Raw genomic sequence first — 21,025 nt, 5'->3', positions numbered from 1 at the left:
GACAGTACCCTTAGGCAGCATTCACATCATGACTTTTGCCTCCCAGGCCGGATAAGTCATCAGAAACTCAAAATCATCTTGGATCAGCACAGACCCTAGTAACTAGAGTTGAGCAAACTTACAGTAAATTGGCTCATAGCTCAGCCGTTGATTACTTTAGTCTGCAGAAATTAGTTCAGCTTTCCAAGTGCTTCGGTTGCCTGAAAAAGGTGGATACAGTCCTAGAAGACCGAAGACTGTCATCCCAAACTTTTCCAGGCAACCAGAGCCCTGGGAGAGCTGAACTAATTTATGCAAACAAAAGTAATCAAGGGCCGAGCCGCAAAGGTTCGTTACAAGACAATTTACTGTAAGTTTGCTCAACTTTACTAGTAACCATATTCGGGTCATTTTCTGAATGTATCGGAGTTTTGGCTCGGACTGAAAAAATGCAGCAGACCAGATTTGTCAGTCCGAGCCAAAAATGACCAGAATATGGTTACCAGGTGTTGTTTCTGCCAACGTAGAGTGAATCTGGAGTAAGTAGGTTTCATTTTTGTGACATAAAATTCTGGCAAATGGGACGAGTTAAATGAGACACTTTTCTCATTCAGCTCTATTGCAGGAAGTTGTATAGTGAATCAAACTAAAGTGGCACCAGATGATCTGCGTCACCTCAGGCTGCAACAGTCCTACCCATAGGATATGCCATAAGCATCCGACAGGTGCACATCAGAAAGAGTCCGCCAGAATTACCCAAAATGAAAAGTGAGGCTCTTGTTTGTATGCTGCTTCTGAAAACCCCAAGGAAAACTCCCGTACATAAGATCTTATCCCCTATCCAAAGGGGATAAGAGAATAGGAGTCTGGGCTAGGTAAATGAATCCATAGTCTAGCTCAGGGATCTACAAAGTGTAAAAATGTCAAGAGAACACAATACAAAAAGTATTGAGCCAGCAAAAAATTACTAAGTTATTTGTCTGCAGGATTCTGGGATCCCTCCAGCCATGGTGTAGCCCTATGTTTCCCAATCAGAGTGCTCCAGCTGTTGCAAAACTAAAACTCCCAGCATGCCAGGAGAGAGAGTTGTAGCTTTGCAACAGCTGGAGGCACCCTGGTTGGGAAACACTGGTGTAGCCTGTGAGTGCTATGTAGGGATCGGCCGATATCGTTTTTTTAGGGCCGATACCGATAATCGGTGGAGGTTAGGGCAGATAGCCGATAACTTATACCGGAATATCGGTATAAGTTATCGGCTATTTATCCCCCCACGACACCGCTGCAGATCATTGATTTAAAGCGGGCGCTTTAAATCAATTCACTGCAGTGGCTTTTGCGGTGCCATAGGCCGCCGCTGCCACCCGCTTCTCTCCCCCTGCCTGTCCGGGGGTCCTGAGACCTATCACCGCCACCACTCCCCCCCCACTGCCGCACCGCGACCACCCCCCCCCCGCACCTGCGACCGACCCCCCGCACCGGCCCCATTGCCTCCCCCATCCCCGGTTTTATAATTACCTGTTCCCGGGGTCCACTCCACATCTGGCTCCAGTGGCGTCCTCCTGAGCTGTCACTGTGCGCACTGACGGTGACGTCACGCATGTCACGTCACTCGCCATTGCAGAGTAACGCAGGACACAGCAGGAGCAAGAAGTAGCGTGGGCCCCGGGAACAGAATTATAAAACCGGGGATGGGAGAGGCAATGGGGCCGGGGCGGTGCGGCGGGGGGTCGGTGGGGGGCATTATCCGCTTACCGGTAATGCCCAAAGTCGTAATTATCGGCCATACCGATAATCGGTCGGTCCCTAGTCCTGTGCTCTGCTATCTCCCGCAGTCCCTTTAAGACTTTCCAACTCCCTGGAAAATATTCACTACAATGGCTTGTTCACCTGGCCAAAATCCACAATTTGAGGAGGAACATGCGCCAATTTCTGCACAAAAATCAGCTTGGGTTTTGCAATAAAAACCATCTCCCATTGACTTAATTGGGAAACTTCTAAAATATGCATCACAATATTTCAAAGCAGAGAAATAATTGACTTGTCATTATTCTGTATGATTGCACATGGAAGCTCCTGCTGAAATCCACGCAGATTTTAAAGTATAATTTTCAATGCAGATTTTGCCTTAGGCCAGTTTTCCCGCAATAGGTGCTGCAGCAAAACTACAATTACCATCATGCAATCGGAAATTCCGCTGTGTGTACGGTTCAGCAGAATCCCTTTAAAAACAATGGGGTAGATTTACCAAAGCTGTCTATGTCCCTCATCAATATAGACCAAACTACAGAGGGTTAGGCCGGTCTATTGTGCGCCTAATTTATCAAAAGTCACATGGCTCTTGATAAACTGTGCATGGACTTCAGGATCTATGCTTTAGACTGTATTTAAACCTGTTCCAGTATGGTCTGACATTTCGGCGTACTTTCAGCCGATGCGACTTGTCGCTGAAAAGTCGCTTTTGATAAATTCAGCACCAATGAATTTTTCCGCCTACAATAGACTAGAATGCATCATGTTCTAAAAATACTCTAAAGAAAAGTAGCAGAAAAGTCGCACATATTTAGACTGACTTTTCGTGCGACAAATTTAGACAGGAAAAACTGTCTAAATCCTTTGATAAATCTCCCCCACTGAGTCTCTGCTGCAATGGAATTTCAAAGCAAAATTTTTCTGCTGGATTCCTCTCGAAAATTCTGCCATGTCAGGGGTGTGGAAATTTAAAAAAAAAACTACTTGTCCAAGGGACTAAAGCGGAACACAATCTATTTGTCCCTCAAGAAAATCCACTTGTCCTGGTAGATAAAATAATTTCAACCAAAATAGTACGATCCCCCCCCACTAGACCACCAGGGATGGTTTTAAGATCCTTTAGACACTGCTGTCAACTTTAACAGTGGTGATCTAATGGTTTAATAGCAGCCACGGTGATCGCAGTATGCCAGGATATTATGGCGGGAGGGAGAGCTGTAGCTCCTTTTACACCCGAGGCAACCACAGAAAAGTCTAGATATAACTTTTTGATCACCTTATAAAAAAATTCTCATATGAAGTGACCAAAAATGAGCAATTCTGGACTATTTCTTACATTTACACCGTTCACCGTATGGTTTAATTAACATTATATTTTAATAGCCTGGACATTTCCACATGCAGCGATACCACTTATGTTTATTTTTGTAAATTTTTTTTATTTAAAGAAAATTGGAAACTTTTATTAGGAAAGGGGCTTATTCACATGTATACGCACTTTTTAAAATATTTTAATCACTATTTTTCAGTCTCAATAGGGACTTATGTGTTACTGGGGGGTGTTCTGCTTCTCCAGTTTATGTGGTGCATTTTGTGTCAGAAAATGCTGGAAGTTGCATTTAGTTACTAGATAACTACAACTCCCAGCATGCCCTGATACAGCCTATGGTTGTGTGGGTGTTGCAGCATGTTGCACTGTATAGTAGTACAGTTAAGGTTATTGTGTAACATGCTGGGAGTTGTAGTTTTGGTTTGTGTCAGCTGCAGAGCCATAGGCTGTGCAGGAATACTGGGAATTGCAGTTAGTAACTACAACACCCAGCATGCCCTGATGCAGCCTATGGCTCTGCAGCTGACCCGAACCAAAACTACAACTCCCAGCATGTTACACTTTATAGTTCTACAGTTCAGGTTATGGTGCAACATGCTGGAAGTTGTAGTTTTGTTTCGGGCGTGTTTGCGTGCATCCGTGGGGCTCTTGGTCGGCGGGTGAGTATGAAGGGGGTGGGATTCTGGGGGTGCAATTTAGTGCGGGTGGCCAGAAGCCACTAAAAATACACGGGCCCTTTGGCACTGCCCTAATGCCCGACGTGACAGTCCGCCCCTATACACAACATACATACATACACATGTCATACATGCACCAGCCACTGTCCCCATATCATACATACACACACACACACCCCCCCGCCACTGCCCCCCACATCATACATTACATACACACATCACAGATACATACACACACACACCCCCCCCGCCACTGCCCCCCACATCATACATTACATACACACATCACAGATACATACACACACACACCCCCCCGCCACTGCCCCCCACATCATACATTACATACACACATCACAGATACATACACACACACACTCACACCATACATACACCCACCGCTGCCCCCCATCATACATTACATACACATCACACACTCACACCATACATATGCACACATCATACATACAAACGCTGCTGCCCCCCCCAATCATACATTACATTCACATCACACACAGACAGACATCATACATTACATACACATCAAACACAGACAGACAGACATCATACATTACATACACATCACACACAGACAGACAGACATCATACATTACATACACATCACACACAGACAGACAGACATCATACATTACATACACATCACACACAGACAGACATCATACATTACATACACATCATACAGACATCATACACACATCATACATTACATACACATCATACAGACAGACATCATACACACATCATACATTACATACACATCATACAGACAGACATCATACACACATCATACATTACATACACACATAGACAGACATCATACACACATCATACATTACATACACACAGACAGACATCATACACACATCATACATTACATACACACAGACAATCATACATTACATACACATCACACAGACAGACATCATACACACATCATACATTACATACACATCACACAGACATCATACACACATTATACATTACATACACATCACACACAGACAATCATACATTACATACACATCACACATAGACAGACATCATACATTACATACACATCACACACAGACAGACATCATACACACATCATACATTACATACACATCACACAGACATCATACACACATTATACATTACATACACATCACACATCCACTCACACCATACATATACAACCACCCTTCCTGCCGCCGCCGACCGTATTCTCGGCCTCCTCACCTGAGCTGGCCATGAGTAGACATCAGAGCTGTAGTCACCGCCGGTGTTAGGGGAGATTTCCGTCCTCCCCCTCACTCCCCCCTGCTGTGTTTTCCCCGTGCAAACTAGCAACCTCGCCGTGGTGGATTAGGTCCTGTGGAAACAGAGCAGGGGGAGGGATAGAGCTGTGTGCGGGGGATGGGAGGAGCTGTGTATCGAGCTGTCTACGTCCTCTCTCTCACCCTGCTGTCTTCTGAGCTGCGTCCTCCATCCTCCGGGAGGGGAGATAAGAGGGCGTGGCTTAATGTAACGCAAACGTGCGACCTCTGGCTCTGCGGTCATTAGAAAATTTTCAGTATTTCATTCTGAAAAAGCCAGTCAAACAACTAAACCCCCCCCCCCCACCTGCTTGGACACATACTTGTCCTGCTGTGTCCATGCGTGGACCTATGTCATGGACACACTTCCTTGATTGACAGCTATAAGCGCAGGGCTCACAGCTGGAGGAAAAATCCTCCCACTGTCAGCTTGTGTCCCGCTACTGTCAGTGAGGACAAGCTGGGAGTTGTAGTTTTGCTAATCCTAGGGGAGATGTGCGCAGACAGCATACTGAGGGTGGAGGCGGAGACCTGCACAGTGAGGCCACGCCCCCTCCCTTTGAGAGGAATTCAGATTAGTGAGTTAAATTAAAAGTAATAAAAATATGATGTGCTAGACACAAAAATTTGACGTACATGTCAGGATTAGGTACTGAGTGATATATTAAAAAAAAATTGTTGGATCTGACAGGTACACTTTAAGGGTCCTTATAGGGCCTCCATATACATCAAAAATTAGCAGATGCTGCCGTATTTGTTAGGCCTGGTCGACCAGCTAACATGCATCAGGGCCTCCTAACTCTGCTCAGACACCTAAAGTTGGAGGTGGGAGAAGGATCAGGCATGCTGAATTTCAACTGACTGATCTTTTTGTTTTTGGAGAGATGAGCCGCTGCCAGAGGAACGTGAAGGAGGTTTACCTTCCTCCTTCTCATGCAAAATGCGTAAAAGTTCAGCCAGGTGTTTACATGTATGGGGGAGATTGAGCAATATAGTTGTTGTCCAAAAGAACATTTAGCAGACAACTATTGTAGGTGTATAAGCAAAGGGTATGTTCAAACGGAAGAATTTCTGTGCTGAATTCACTGGAAATTCCAACGTAATTGAATGCCCTTTGTGGAAATTCCGCTATGTGAACATACCCTTAGAAGGACAGATGCATGGCAGTTGCGAGCACAAATCTAGCAGATCGGGGCCCAATTAAAGGGCTACCCCGGTGGAAAACTTTTTTTTTTTTTTTTTTTTTTTTAAATAAACTGGTGCCAGAAAGTTATACAGATTTGTGAATTACTTCTATTTAAAAAATCTTAATCCAGCCAGTACTTATTAGCTGCTGCATACTGTGGGGTAAGTGGAGTTGTTCTTTTCTGTCTGACCACAGTGCTCTCTGCTGACACCTCTGTCAATGTAAGGAACTGTCCAGAGCAGGAGAAAATCCCCATAGCAAACCTCTCCTGCTCTGGACAGTTCCTGACATGGACAGATGTGTCAGCAGAGAGCACTGTGGTCAGACAGAAAAAAAATTAAAAAAGAAAAGAACTTCCTGTGGAGCATACAGCAGCTGATAAGTATTGGATTTTTTAATAGAAGTAATTCACAAAGCTGTTTAACCATCTGGCACCAGTTGATTAGAAAAAAAAATTGTTTTCCACCAGAGTACCCCTATAATGAGCCTTTCACACAGCTCAATGGCCGTGCTGCTCTTCACTTACATCACTGTCAGCCACACAACCTCTGTACACAGATCTGCAGCCGACCAGCAATACATTTTTAGGGCCTGGGCCCAGTAACTGCTTATTAGTTGGCCTTACACCTTCAACAGATGTCAGTCAAAACATGTTCAGCTGTCCACTACCTTTCATAATCTCCCCTTACACATAAACATTAATGTGTTCTGTATGGAGAGAGGAGGGGTAAGCTATTGCCAGACAACTTTGGTGGTCGCTTACTCTTAAGAGGGTCGGTCAGCTAAAATCCAACATACCCAATCCCTTTCTCTCTTGACATGACTGGGGGAGAGTTGGGACGTCTCCATACACATTAGACAAGAGTTTCCCAATCAGGGATTTAGACAGTCGGACAACCCCACCAAAGATGGGAAGTTCAGCTGACTTTTGACTGAAGAGCTTATGAAGACCGGAAAGCTGAGCTGTGATTGGTTGCCATTTTGACATGTCAGGCTGAATTCACATATGTCTGCCATCTAGCATAGGTGAAGTCAGCCTAGATCTCGACTTAACTCATGCCACAACTGATCACAAGTTGTCATCAGTTGTATGGCATCCATTGTTTCTGCATGGAGGACAGGGGAACGGCGCAAGCTTTCCGGTGCCCTCCGGCGTATCCAACCATCCGGCATCAAAATTGAGACGCTGGATGATTGTAAACTGTCCCATTCAAATGAATGGGATCAGTTCTAGCATCAATTTCCCTCCAAATGCACGCCTTACAGAGACATGTCAGTAGTCTATCGGTCAGGGTCTCAACACTGAGACCCCCACCGATGAGGTAAACAATTGGGGGGGGGGGGGGGAATGTAAGGATGCGCATTTTATTTTCCAGCTCTCAGTGATCCCAGTCTTGCTGCTTTATAATATGTCTATGGGGCAGCAAGACAAAGATCGCTGATAGAGATGAGCGAACTTACAGTAAATTCGATTCGTCACGAACTTCTCGGTTCGGCAGTTGATGACTTTTCCTGCGTAAATTAGTTCAGCTTTCAGGTGCTCCGGTGGGCTGGAAAAGGTGGATACAGTCCTAGGATTGAGTCTCCTAGGACTGTATCCACCTTTTCCAGCCCACCGGATCACCGGAAAGCTGAACTAATTTATGCAGGAAAAGTCATCAACTGCCGAGCCGAGAAGTTCGTGACAAATCGAATTCACTGTAAGTTCGCTCATCTCTAATCGCTGATAGACTGGGAGAAATGTGCTCTTGTTCTACTGATGGGTAGCGGTCTCAGCACTGAGACCCCGACCGATAAAATCTTGTCTCTGTGAAATGCGAAGCTTTTTTTCTTTTTTTTTTTAAAAAACAGAGCCACTTTTAAAAGCGGTTAATGAGCGGAGAATTGTCCAAATGTCCTAATACCTGCTACCCAGCAACCGCCATATCGAATGAGAAAAAAAAAACGTTAAGAAGTACTCTGCGCAAGAGTGTTCGTGCCGGAGGACCGATCATCAGACGGAGGGTCAGGCAGTAAGGGTACGTTCACACGCGCGGATTTACAGACCCGCTCTATGCTGGCTTTACATGTGCCTGCTGGTAGCAGCAATTTGCAGACACACTGCGATGTGCGAGTCACAGTATACTCTCACATCAGGGAGCGCGGCCGGGATGTGCGAGTACGCCGTGTACATTGCTGCTGTGTGTCGGCTCATAGCTGTGTATTGCCGCTACCAGCAGGCACATGTAAAGCCAGCATAGAGCGGGGCCTTCACCAGCGGATCCGCAGGTGAATACGCTGTAAAAATCTGCGCGAGTGAACAAACCCTAAGACACGATGTCAGGAGTCCGGAGCAAGTAATTGCTGGGTAAATATTATCAATCACCGATACATAAGTGCCGGTAATTGGTATCAGCGAGTACCTGGCAAAAAAATATGAAAAAAAGTATCCATACTTGGTCTTAAAAAAATAAAAAATAAAATGAACACCTGTGGTCTTCAACCTGCGGCTGCACAACTGTTGCAAAACTACAACACCCAGCATGCCCAGACAGCCTTCGGCTGTCTGGGCATGCTGGGAGTTGTAGTTTTGCATCATCTAGAGCAGCTTTTCCCAGCCAGGGTGCTGGGAGTTGTAGTTTTGCAACATCTGGAGGCACCCTGGTTAGGAAACACTGATCTATAGGGACACACATTAAAGGCAGCCACTACAGATATGGGATAGACCAAGATAGCCCGTGAGGCTCTTCGGCTGCTGTGGAACTACATGTCCCAGCACACTGTAACAATTAACAGCCACTATTAGATAACTGATGTAGATGAAGTAGTGATCAGATCTGTCGCAGTGTTTTCACAAGTCCTGCCAGCACCAGGCAGAGGAATTGCGCAGTCCAAACCCCACTGATAGTTATACATGCTGGAACCTGTAGTCCCATCACTGTCATAGAATCCAACTTTACTGCAGGACTGTACCATCTGAGCAAAGTAAGGGGGGTGTGACCCTAATGTTCTCACCACACAAAGTCGTTGCTCTTGTCCTCGTAGGAGTTGATGAGCCCGTTACACAGGGGGGTCGGCAGGGGCCTCTTCCTTGGCCCCGAACTCACGGCCCTAACGGACAGCGCGGAGCCGTTACCAGTCACCGCCAGCCTGGACATACTGGAGGCCACTGGCCTTAGAGGCCCCGCCGCGGAGGAAGAGCTGGACGGGGCAGAGGATGAAGAAGACGATGGGCCTGTCCCGCCGCCCGGTCCAGGGAGCTGCTGAGACTGCCGGCCCGAGGACATCTTCCCCTCCTTCTCCGCTCACTGTCGGATGTAAGTAGTCCGGTCCTGTGGGGGTCAGGCCCGCTGCATTCTTCCGCTTACCAAGCGGGAACAATAAAGTGTCAACAAGGGAACCAGCTCCAGCCCGACACCGGAAGCGTCCGGCCACTGACGGGGCGCCAGACCGCAGCCACGCCCACCTGGTGCGACGACGCATCTGGAACTAAGGCGACAAAGCGGGGACAAAATACCACGGATAGCGAAGTATACAGCGCTACAGCCTAACAGTGAAATTGCATTTGTTACCCATAGCAACCAATCACAGCTCAGCTTTCATTTTTCAAGAGCGAATATGAAATAAACAGAGCAAACTTTATCTTTTAGACCCACTGCTGAGACTTGTAGTACCACAGCTTAAATCAGTGTTTTCCAGTGTGCCTCCAGCAGGTGTAAACTTTTGTAACAGCTGGAGGCACACTGTTTGGAAAACACTGGCTTAGATTATACTGTAGTCAAATATATCCCCTTATCTGAGGAGAGGGATTTAGGAGTAATTATTTCAGAAGACTTAAAGGTAGGAAGTAGAGATGAGCGAACTTACAGTAAATTCGATTCGTCACGAACTTCTCGGCTCGGCAGTTGATGACTTTTCCTGCATAAATTAGTTCAGCTTTCCGGTGCTCTGGTGGGCTGGAAAAGGTGGATACAGTCCTAGGAGACTCTTTCTGTGGGAGCTATAACAGTACCTTGGTTATCATCAGTATATACACACGGAGGTAAATTGAACGTAAAGGCACATTTGAGTTAATATGCGATTTTAATTAATAAATTATAGTTCATCAATTTATATTATTGTATTTTCTTAAGCTAATAGGGGCCATTGCTGAGGAAGAAAATAATTGTATTTATTAGCCTATTTCATATCATATGGGCGTTCTTTGATGAACTCTGACATTCAGGTACTTTATTATTCTATTCTCTGTGTTTAATGGTCTTTGTATTTGTATTCTGCTATCTGGTTTCTTTTGCTGTATGTGCTTAATGTGCCTGAGCTACATGTTTGTTTACTATTTATTATTAATTATTATTTTTTATTTTTAGTCTGTCTGCTCTGAGTTTGTTTATCTATCAACAGCTATATGTCTTTTTGTCGTTTTCCTGCCTGTTTGCTTTTTGCTTTTCAGGAGGTGGCACTAAACCTGGAGGTCATATCAAGGACCTTGGGTCTATTGGCTATCAAAAACACGATTGGAGATTATCCATATAGAAGAATCCCACAGAAACTATATCGTACATTTATTAACCCTGCTTGCTTTGTGTTTTATGTGTTCTTCCTGCCTGTTATACATTGAATGGAATAGGTTATAAGATATACTCCTCCACTGTGTGTCCGGGGTTTAATTATAACCCCTGATGAACCGTGGATATATCTAACCCACAGGGAAACGCGTCGGGTTTGATAAGGGTGTTAAATAGGGGATCGACCCTGGAGGGGATCTACCCTGTTTTGAGTCTTTATGTATTATAGACCGATGACTCTGTATCCATTTTATAGTAACTATAGGTTTTAACTGGATTTAATAAAAGTTAGTCAAATATATCCCCTTATCTGAGGAGAGGGATTTAGGAGTAATTATTTCAGAAGACTTAAAGGTAGGAAGTAGAGATGAGCGAACTTACAGTAAATTCGATTCGTCACAAACTTCTCGGCTCGGCAGTTGATGACTTTTCCTAGGAATGTATCCACCTTTTCCAGCCCACCGGAGCACCTGAAGGCTGAACTAATTTACGCAGGAAAAGTCATCAACTGCCGAGCCGAGAAGTTTGTGACGAATCGAATTTACTGTAAGTTCACTTATCTCTAGTAGGAAGACAATGTAATAGAGCAGCAGGAAACGCTAGCAGAAAGCATGAATGTATAGGGAGAGGTATAAGCAGTAGAAAGAGAGAAGTGCTCATGCCGCTGTACACAACACTGGTGAGACCTCAATTGGAGTATTGTGCGCAGTACTGGAGTCCGTATCTCCAGAAGGATATAGATTCTCTAGAGAGAGTTCACAGAAGAGCTACTAAACTAGTACATGGATTGCAGGATAAAACTTACCAGGAAAGGTTAAAGGACCTTAACATGTATAGCTTGGAAGAAAGAAGAGACAGAGGGGATATGATAGAGACTTTTATATACATAAAGGGAATCAACATGGTAAAGGAGGAGAGCATATTTAAAAGAAGAAAAACTACCACAAGAGGACATAGTTTTAAATTAGAGGGGCAAAGGTTTAAAAGTAATATCAGGAAGTATTACTTTACTGAGAGAGTAGTGGATGCATGGAATAGCCTTCCTGTAGAAGTGGTCGCTGCAAATACAGAGAAGGAGTTTAAACATGCATGGGATAAGCATAAGGCTATCCTTCATATAAGATAGGGCCAGGGACTATTCATAGTATTCAGATTATTGGGCAGACTAGATGGGCCAAATGGTTCTTATCTGCCGACACATTATATGTTTCTATCTAAGGACAAAGCCAATTTTCATTTTGTGTTTATTTTTCCCCACCTCGCTTTTAATGTGACAGAACTTTTATTTTTCCATCCACACACCCAAACGAGGGCTTGTTTTTTCCGTGACCAATTAGCATTTTTACCTCATCAGACCTCGCGATGCAGGGATCCGATGAGCACCCCAAAACCACCGTTGTCACGATGCCGGCTGGCAGGTAGTGGATCCTCTGTGCCAGAGAGGGATTGGCGTGGACCGTGCTAGAGGATCGGTTCTAAGTCACTACTGGTTTTCACCAGAGCCCGCCGCAAAGCGGGATGGTCTTGCTGCGGCGGTAGTGACCAGGTCGTATCCCCTAGCAACGGCTCAACCTCTCTGGCTGCTGAAGATAGGCGCGGTACAAGGGAGTAGACAGAAGCAAGGTCGGACGTAGCAGAAGGTCGGGGCAGGCAGCAAGGATCGTAGTCAGGGGCAACGGCAGGAGGTCTGGAACACAGGCTAGGAACACACAAGGAAACGCTTTCACTGGCACTAAGGCAACAAGATCCGGCGAGGGAGTGAAGGGGAAGTGAGGTGATATAGGGAAGTGCACAGGTGTAAACACTAATTGGAACCACTGCGCCAATCAGCGGCGCAGTGGCCCTTTAAATCGCAAAGACCCGGCGCGCGCGCGCCCTAGGGAGCGGGGCCGCGCGCGCCGGGACAGAACTGACGGAGAGCGAGTCAGGTACGGGAGCCGGGGTGCGCATCGCGAGCGGGCGCTACCCGCATCGCGAATCGCATCCCGGCCAGAGGCGGTATCGCAGCGCCCCGGGTCCGTGGAACCGACCGGAGCGCTGCAGTGAGAGGAGTGTAGCGAGCGCTCCGGGGAGGAGCGGGGACCCGGAGCGCTCGGCGTAACAGTACCCCCCCCCTTGGGTCTCCCCCTCTTCTTGGAGCCTGAGAACCTGAGGACCAGACTTTTGTCCAGGATATTGTCCTCAGGTTCCCAGGACCTCTCTTCAGGACCACAACCCTCCCAATCCACTAAAAAGAAGGTTTTCCCTCTGACCTTTTTAGATGCTAAAATTTCTTTGACGGAGAAGATGTCCGAGGAGCCGGAGACAGGAGTGGGGGGAACAGATTTGGGAGAGAAACGGTTAATGATAAGTGGTTTAAGAAGAGAAACATGAAAGGCATTAGGAATACGAAGAGAAGGAGGAAGAAGAAGTTTGTAAGAGACAGGATTAATCTGGCGCAAAATCTTGAAAGGACCAAGATAGCGTGGTCCCAACTTATAGCTAGGGACACGGAAGCGGACATATTTGGCGGAGAGCCATACCTTGTCTCCAGGGGAAAAAATGGGAGGAGCTCTTCTTTTCTTATCCGCGAATCTCTTCATGCGTGAAGAAGCCTGTAAGAGAGAATTTTGGGTCTCTCTCCATATGATGGAAAGATCACGAGAAATTTCATCCACAGCGGGCAGACCAGAGGGCAAGGGGGTAGGGAGGGGGGGAAGAGGGTGACGGCCGTACACCACGAAAAACGGGGATTTGGAGGAAGATTCAGAGATTCTGAAATTATACGAGAATTCGGCCCAAGGTAGAAGATCTGCCCAGTCATCCTGGCGGGAGGAAACAAAATGTCGTAAATAGTCACCCAAGATCTGGTTAATTCTTTCTACTTGTCCATTGGATTGAGGATGGTATGCAGAAGAAAAATTTAATTTAATCTTGAGTTGTTTACAGAGAGCCCTCCAGAATTTAGACACAAATTGGACGCCTCTATCCGAGACGATCTGCGTAGGCAACCCGTGAAGACGAAAAATGTGTACAAAAAATTGTTTAGCCAACTGAGGCGCTGAAGGAAGACCAGGAAGAGGGATGAAATGTGCCATTTTGGAGAATCGATCAACGACCACCCAAATAACAGTGTTGCCATGGGATGGGGGTAAGTCAGTAATAAAATCCATACCAATCAGAGACCAAGGTTGTTCGGGAACAGGCAGAGGAAGAAGAAAACCAGCGGGCTTCTGGCGAGGAGTCTTATCCCGGGCACAGATAGTGCAGGCTCGCACAAAGTCCACCACATCAGTCTCTAGAGTCGGCCACCAATAGAAGCGAGAGATGAGTTGCACAGATTTCTTGATGCCCGCATGACCTGCGAGATGGGAGGAGTGACCCCATTTGAGGATTCCGAGGCGTTGGCGTGGAGAAACAAAGGTCTTTCCTGGAGGAGTTTGCCTGATGGAGGCTGGAGAAGTGGAAATCAGGCAGTCAGGAGGAATGATGTGTTGAGGGGAGAGTTCAATTTCAGAAGCATCTGAGGAACGAGAGAGAGCATCGGCCCTAATGTTCTTATCAGCAGGCCGAAAGTGAATTTCAAAATTAAATCGGGCAAAGAACAGAGACCACCTGGCCTGACGAGGATTCAGCCGTTGGGCAGACTCGAGGTATGAGAGGTTCTTGTGATCGGTGTAAATAATAACTGGAAATCTTGATCCCTCCAGCAGATGCCTCCATTCCTCAAGTGCTAATTTAATGGCTAGAAGCTCTCGATCCCCGATGGAGTAGTTCCTCTCCGCCGGAGAGAAGGTCCTAGAAAAAAACCCACAAGTAACAGCATGCCCGGAAGAGTTTTTTTGTAGAAGGACAGCTCCAGCTCCCACTGAGGAGGCATCAACCTCCAATAGGAAGGGTTTAGATGGGTCAGGTCTGGAGAGCACGGGAGCCGAAGAGAAGGCAGACTTGAGTCGTTTAAAGGCGTCTTCCGCTTGAGGAGGCCAAGACTTGGGATCGGCATTTTTTTTGGTTAAAGCCACAATAGGAGCCACAATGGTAGAAAAATGTGGAATAAATTGCCTGTAATAATTGGCGAACCCCAAAAAACGTTGGATGGCACGGAGTCCGGAGGGGCGTGGCCAATCTAAGACGGCAGAGAGTTTATCTGGATCCATTTGTAGTCCCTGGCCAGAGACCAAGTATCCTAGAAAAGGAAGAGATTGGCATTCAAACAGACATTTCTCAATTTTAGCATAGAGTTGATTGTCACGAAGTCTCTGAAGAACCATACGGACATGCTGGCGGTGTTCTTCTAGATTGGCCGAAAAAATTAGGATATCATCAAGATATACAACAACACAGGAGTATAACAGATCACGAAAAATTTCATTAACAAAGTCTTGGAAGACAGCAGGGGCGTTGCACAGGCCAAAGGGCATGACCAGATACTCAAAGTGTCCATCTCTGGTGTTAAATGCTGTTTTCCACTCATCCCCCTCTCTGATGCGGATGAGGTTATAGGCGCCTCTTAAGTCCAATTTAGTAAAGATGTGGGCACCTTGGAGGCGATCAAAGAGTTCAGAGATGAGGGGTAAGGGGTAGCGGTTCTTAACCGTGATTTTATTAAGTCCGCGGTAGTCAATGCAAGGACGTAGAGAGCCATCTTTTTTGGACACAAAGAAAAATCCGGCTCCGGCAGGAGAGGAGGATTTACGGATAAAGCCCTTTTTTAGATTCTCCTGGACGTATTCAGACATGGCAAGAGTCTCTGGAGCAGAGAGAGGATAAATTCTGCCCCGGGGTGGAGTAGTGCCCGGGAGGAGGTCGATAGGACAATCATAAGGCCTGTGAGGAGGTAGAGTCTCCGCTTGTTTTTTGCAGAAAACATCCGCGAAGTCCATATAGGCCTTAGGGAGACCGGTTACTGGAGGAAGCAGAGAGTTACGGCAAGGGTTACTGGGAACCGGTTTTAGACAGTCCTTGGAACAAGAGGGCCCCCAACTCTTGATCTCCCCAGTGGACCAATCCAGGGTTGGGGAATGAAGTTGAAGCCAGGGAAGTCCAAGGAGAATTTCCGAGGTGCAATTGGGGAGGACCAAAAGTTCAATCCTCTCGTGATGAGATCCGATGCTCATTAGAAGGGGCTCCGTGCGGAAACGTATGGAACAGTCCAATCTTTCATTGTTTATACAATTGATGTAAAGGGGTCTGGTGAGACTGGTCACTGGGATGTTGAACCTGTTGACGAGGGAGGCCAAAATAAAATTTCCTGCAGATCCAGAGTCCAAGAAGGCCACAGAAGAGAAGGAGAAGGCAGAGGCAGACATCTGCACAGGCACAGTAAGACGTGGAGAAGCAGAGTGGACATCAAGGATTGTCTCACCTTTGTGCGGAGTCAGGGTACGTCTTTCCAGGCGGGGAGGGCGGATAGGACAATCCCTCAGGAAGTGTTCGGTACTAGCACAGTACAGGCAGAGGTTCTCCATGCGGCGTCGTGTCCTCTCTTGAGATGTCAGGCGAGACCGGTCGACCTGCATAGCCTCCACGGCGGGAGGCACAGGAACAGATTGCAGGGAACCAGAGGAGAGAGGAGCCGAGGAGAAGAAACGCCTCGTGCGAACAGAGTCCATATCTTGGCGGAGCTCCTGACGCCTTTCGGAAAAACGCATGTCAATGCGAGTGGCTAGGTGAATAAGTTCATGAAGATTAGCAGGCATTTCTCGTGCGGCCAGAACATCTTTAATGTTGCTGGATAGGCCTTTTTTAAAGGTCGCGCAGAGGGCCTCATTGTTCCAGGATAATTCAGAAGCAAGAGTACGGAATTGTACGGCATACTCGCCAACGGAAGAATTACCCTGGACCAGGTTCAACAGGGCAGTCTCAGCAGAAGAGGCTCGGGCAGGTTCCTCAAAGACACTTCGAATTTCCGAGAAGAAGGAGTGTACAGAGGCAGTGACGGGGTCATTGCGGTCCCAGAGCGGTGTGGCCCAAGCCAGGGCTTTTCCAGACAGCAGGCTGACTACGAAAGCCACCTTAGACCTTTCAGTGGGGAACTGGTCCGACATCATCTCCAAGTGTAATGAACATTGGGAAAGGAAGCCACGGCAAAACTTAGAGTCCCCATCAAATTTATCCGGCAAGGATAGTCGTAGTCCAGAAGCGGCCACTCGCTGCGGGGGAGGTACAGGAGCTGGCGGAGGAGATGGTTGCTGGAGCTGTGGTAGTAACTGTTGTAGCATAACAGTCAGTTGAGACAGCTGTTGGCCTTGTTGCGTAATCTGTTGTGACTGCTGGGCGACCACCGTGGTGAGGTCAGCGACAACTGGCAGAGGAACTTCAGCGGGATCCATGGCCGGATCTACTGTCACGATGCCGGCTGGCAGGTAGTGGATCCTCTGTGCCAGAGAGGGATTGGCGTGGACCGTGCTAGAGGATCGGTTCTAAGTCACTACTGGTTTTCACCAGAGCCCGCCGCAAAGCGGGATGGTCTTGCTGCGGCGGTAGTGACCAGGTCGTATCCCCTAGCAACGGCTCAACCTCTCTGGCTGCTGAAGATAGGCGCGGTACAAGGGAGTAGACAGAAGCAAGGTCGGACGTAGCAGAAGGTCGGGGCAGGCAGCAAGGATCGTAGTCAGGGGCAACGGCAGGAGGTCTGGAACACAGGCTAGGAACACACAAGGAAACGCTTTCACTGGCACTAAGGCAACAAGATCCGGCGAGGGAGTGAAGGGGAAGTGAGGTGATATAGGGAAGTGCACAGGTGTAAACACTAATTGGAACCACTGCGCCAATCAGCGGCGCAGTGGCCCTTTAAATCGCAAAGACCCGGCGCGCGCGCGCCCTAGGGAGCGGGGCCGCGCGCGCCGGGACAGAACTGACGGAGAGCGAGTCAGGTACGGGAGCCGGGGTGCGCATCGCGAGCGGGCGCTACCCGCATCGCGAATCGCATCCCGGCCAGAGGCGGTATCGCAGCGCCCCGGGTCCGTGGAACCGACCGGAGCGCTGCAGTGAGAGGAGTGTAGCGAGCGCTCCGGGGAGGAGCGGGGACCCGGAGCGCTCGGCGTAACAACCGTCATCTGTCTTTTCCTCTTTAGATGCCATAATCGCTGATGTCCTCCATTAGCGGTGAGTACCTGGCTGCTGATGGCAGCCAACACTCACCCCCTCTAAAGCAAGCAAAACTCCAGTGCTCACTCCATAGACACTAAACAATTCAAGGCATTCATGTACGCCCCTGTGTCTTCTAGGGGTTAAAGCACAACTCCACCAATGTTCTCCCGCCTCTTCTTCAAAGTTCATTAAATACATTTTTTTTTCCCATCCCTATTGCATCCATTTTTTTTTTAATTTTTTTTTGGTACCCAACAAATTTGGGGAAAAAAAAACACCAAAGGGGCCAAAAAAGGCAAATTCCACACAAAGGTAAAACCGCCAGAAAAAATGCCAAAACGTAGGGAAAAACAGTGGAAGTTTTTCTGGCATTTTTAAGCCTAAAAAAAAACGCAGTGCAAAAACCTCAGTGGAATCCTAGCCTTTGGCTGTTTTGAGCTGTCGAGAAGCACCCATCAGGGTTGTCCTCTGTCCCCACTGCTTTTTGCAATTTAAATATAGCCCCTAGCCATCTCGATTCGTTCCAACCTGGAGATTTCGGGTTTTGAAATATAAGGAAAGGACTCTTGTATTAGTTTGTACGCTGATGATTTGCTTGTGTACCTTAACAATAAATTTTCCCATCCATCTGGGAATTTTTCAGGAGTTTGGAGGGCTCTTCGGCCTAGACATTAACTGGGGGAAGTCTAGTATGTTGCCTAATTATTACAATTTTAAAATGGATGAGATACCAATGTAGATTGTTAAAAAGGGTAAGGCCATAGTGTATTTAGGTATCAATAGTTCAGCAGATCCCAGAGACAATAAGAAACTTAAAGGGGTACTCCGGTGGAAAACTTTTTTTTTTTTTTTTAAATCAACTGGTGCCAGAAAGTTTTGTAAATTACTTCTATTAAAAAATCTTAATCCTTCCAGTACTTATTAGCTGCTGAATACTACAGAGGAAATTATTTTCTTTTTGGAACACAGAGCTCTTGTAACGCCGAGCGCTCCGGGTCCCTGTCCCTCCCCGGAGCGCTCGCGGCGTTCTTCTGCCTGCAGCGCTCCGGCAGTCCCGCTGTCCAGGAGCGCTGCTCTGGTGTCCCCAGCGGGGATGCGATCCGCGTGGCGGGACGTGCCCGCCCGCGGGTCGCATTCTGATCCTCTCACCTGGCTCCGTCCCGATGCACGTGGCCCCGCTCTCTAGGGCGCGCGCGCGCCGGCTCTATGAAATTTAAAGAGCCAGTGCACCACTAATTGGTGCCTGGCTCAATCAGTGTAATTACCTCCAAACACTACATAAACCCACTTCCCCTTCCTGTCCTCGCCGGATCTTGTTGCCCTAGTGCCCTGAGAAAACTTTTTGTGTGTATCCCTAGCCTGTGTATCCAGACCCTTGCTGTTGCCCCTGTCTACGAACCTTGCCGCCTGCCTTGACCTTCTGCTACGTCTGACCTCGCCTTGCCTTGTCCTTGTGTACTGCACCTGTCTCAGCTGTCAGTGAGGTTGAGTCGCTATCGGGTGGAATGACCTGGGGGTTACCTGCCGCAGCAAGTCCATCCCGCTTTGCGGCAGGCTCTGGTGAAAACCAGTAACCTCTTAGATTTTGTTCCCCTAGTACGGCCCACGCCATTGCCTCACTGACACAGAGGATCCACTCACGTGTCCTCCCCGCATACCAGTCTGGACCCTGACAGTAGATCCGGCCATGGATCCTGCTGAGGTGCTGCTGCCTAGTCTCGCTGACCTCACCTCCGTGGTCGCCCAGCAATCCCAGCAGATCGCCCAACAAGGACAACAGCTGTCTCAGTTGACTGCCATGCTTCAGCAGCTTCTGCCTCCACAGCAGCAACCATCTCCACCGCCAGCTCCAGCATCTCCTCCACAGCGAGCTGCTGCTTCCACGTCCAGAGTCCGCCTGTCTCTACCTGACAAGTTTGATGGGGATTCTAAGCTGTGCCGTGGGTTCCTGACCCAGTGTTCGCTGCACCTGGAAATCATGTTGGACCAGTTTCCCACAGAACGGTCTAAGGTGGCATTCATGCTCAGTCTATTATCTGGAAACGCCTTGTCCTGGACCACACCGCTTTGGGACCGCAACGATCCTGCCACTGCTACCATTCAGTCCTTCTTCACCGAAGTACGCAGTGTCTTTGAGGAACCTGCCCGTGCATCTTCCTCTGAAACAGCCTTGCTTAACCTCGTCCAAGGAGACTCTACAGTGGGCGAATATGCCGTACAGTTCCGCACACTGGCCACTGAGTTGGCCTGGAATAATGAGGCTCTCTGCGCAACCTTTAAGAAAGGTTTATCCAGCCACATCAAGGATTGTCTGGCCGCACGAGAGATACCCTCCTCCCTGACTGAACTCATCCATTTGGCTACCCGCATTGATATGTGCTACATCGAAAGACGCCAGGAGCTTCTCCAGGAAAAAGATCTTGTTCGCACCAGGCGTAATCCGCACTTGGCTCCTCTCTTTCAGCATCCAATGCAACCTGTTTCTGTGCCTTCCGCCGAGGAGGCCATGCAAGTGGATCGGTCACGCCTGACCCAACAAGAGAGGACTTGCCGTAGGAACGAGAACTTGTGCCTGTACTGTGCGAGCTCCAAACATTTCTTAAAAGACTATCCTCTTTGTCCTCCGCGTCAGGGAAACGCACGCACCTAGTGAACGTGGGAGAGGCGTTACTAGGTCCACATCTGACTATACCAGTACGGATTTCCTTGCCCACTAAGTCTTCCTTCTCTGCTGAGGCCTTTCTGGACTCTGGTTCTACGGGAAATTTCATTGAAGCCTCATTGATCAATAAATTCAACATTCCGGTGACCCGTCTACTCAAACCATTCTACATTTCCTCTGTTAATGGTCAAAATCTGGAGTGTACCGTACGCTATCGCACTCAACCCTTGCGCATGGGTATTGGTGTCCTCCATCACAAGGACATTGAATTTTTTGTACTTCCTAACTATACCTCGGAAGTCTTACTTGGCCTGCCGTGGCTGCAGCGCCACACACCTACCCTAGATTGGTCCTCTGGGGACATTAAAAGTTGGGGTCCTTCTTGTCACAAGCGATGCCTGAAGTCTCTACCCATCTGTCAAGTTTCTGTCACTACACCTCTGCCAGGCTTACCTAAGGCCTACCAGGACTTCTCCGATGTGTTCAGTAAAAAGCAAGCAGAAGTCTTACCACC

General features: G+C 47.7%; 1 protein-coding gene and 1 long non-coding RNA gene across 2 annotated transcripts in view; one reads left to right on the top strand and one right to left on the bottom strand.

The window, feature by feature from the left end:
* COP1 (COP1 E3 ubiquitin ligase) overlaps window positions 1-9,653 on the bottom strand; it is a 206,370-nt gene extending 196,717 nt beyond the window's left edge. The window contains exon 1 of the mRNA XM_056532024.1: window positions 9,229-9,653. Within this exon, the coding sequence (XP_056387999.1) occupies window positions 9,229-9,500 (272 nt within the window). The 5' untranslated portion in view covers window positions 9,501-9,653. The remainder of the gene's footprint in view (window positions 1-9,228) is intronic.
* A 224-nt stretch (window positions 9,654-9,877) lies between these two features.
* The window catches only part of LOC130282970 (uncharacterized), a 69,918-nt gene continuing 58,770 nt past the window's right edge, over window positions 9,878-21,025 (top strand). Inside the window, exons 1-2 of the long non-coding RNA XR_008846572.1 lie at window positions 9,878-10,255; window positions 10,347-10,438. This is a non-coding gene — a long non-coding RNA (uncharacterized LOC130282970). The remainder of the gene's footprint in view (window positions 10,256-10,346; window positions 10,439-21,025) is intronic.

Source organism: Hyla sarda, chromosome 7 (assembly GCF_029499605.1).
Source record: "Hyla sarda isolate aHylSar1 chromosome 7, aHylSar1.hap1, whole genome shotgun sequence".
Lineage (NCBI taxonomy): Eukaryota > Metazoa > Chordata > Amphibia > Anura > Hylidae > Hyla > Hyla sarda.
This window is presented reverse-complemented; position numbering and strand designations above follow the sequence as displayed.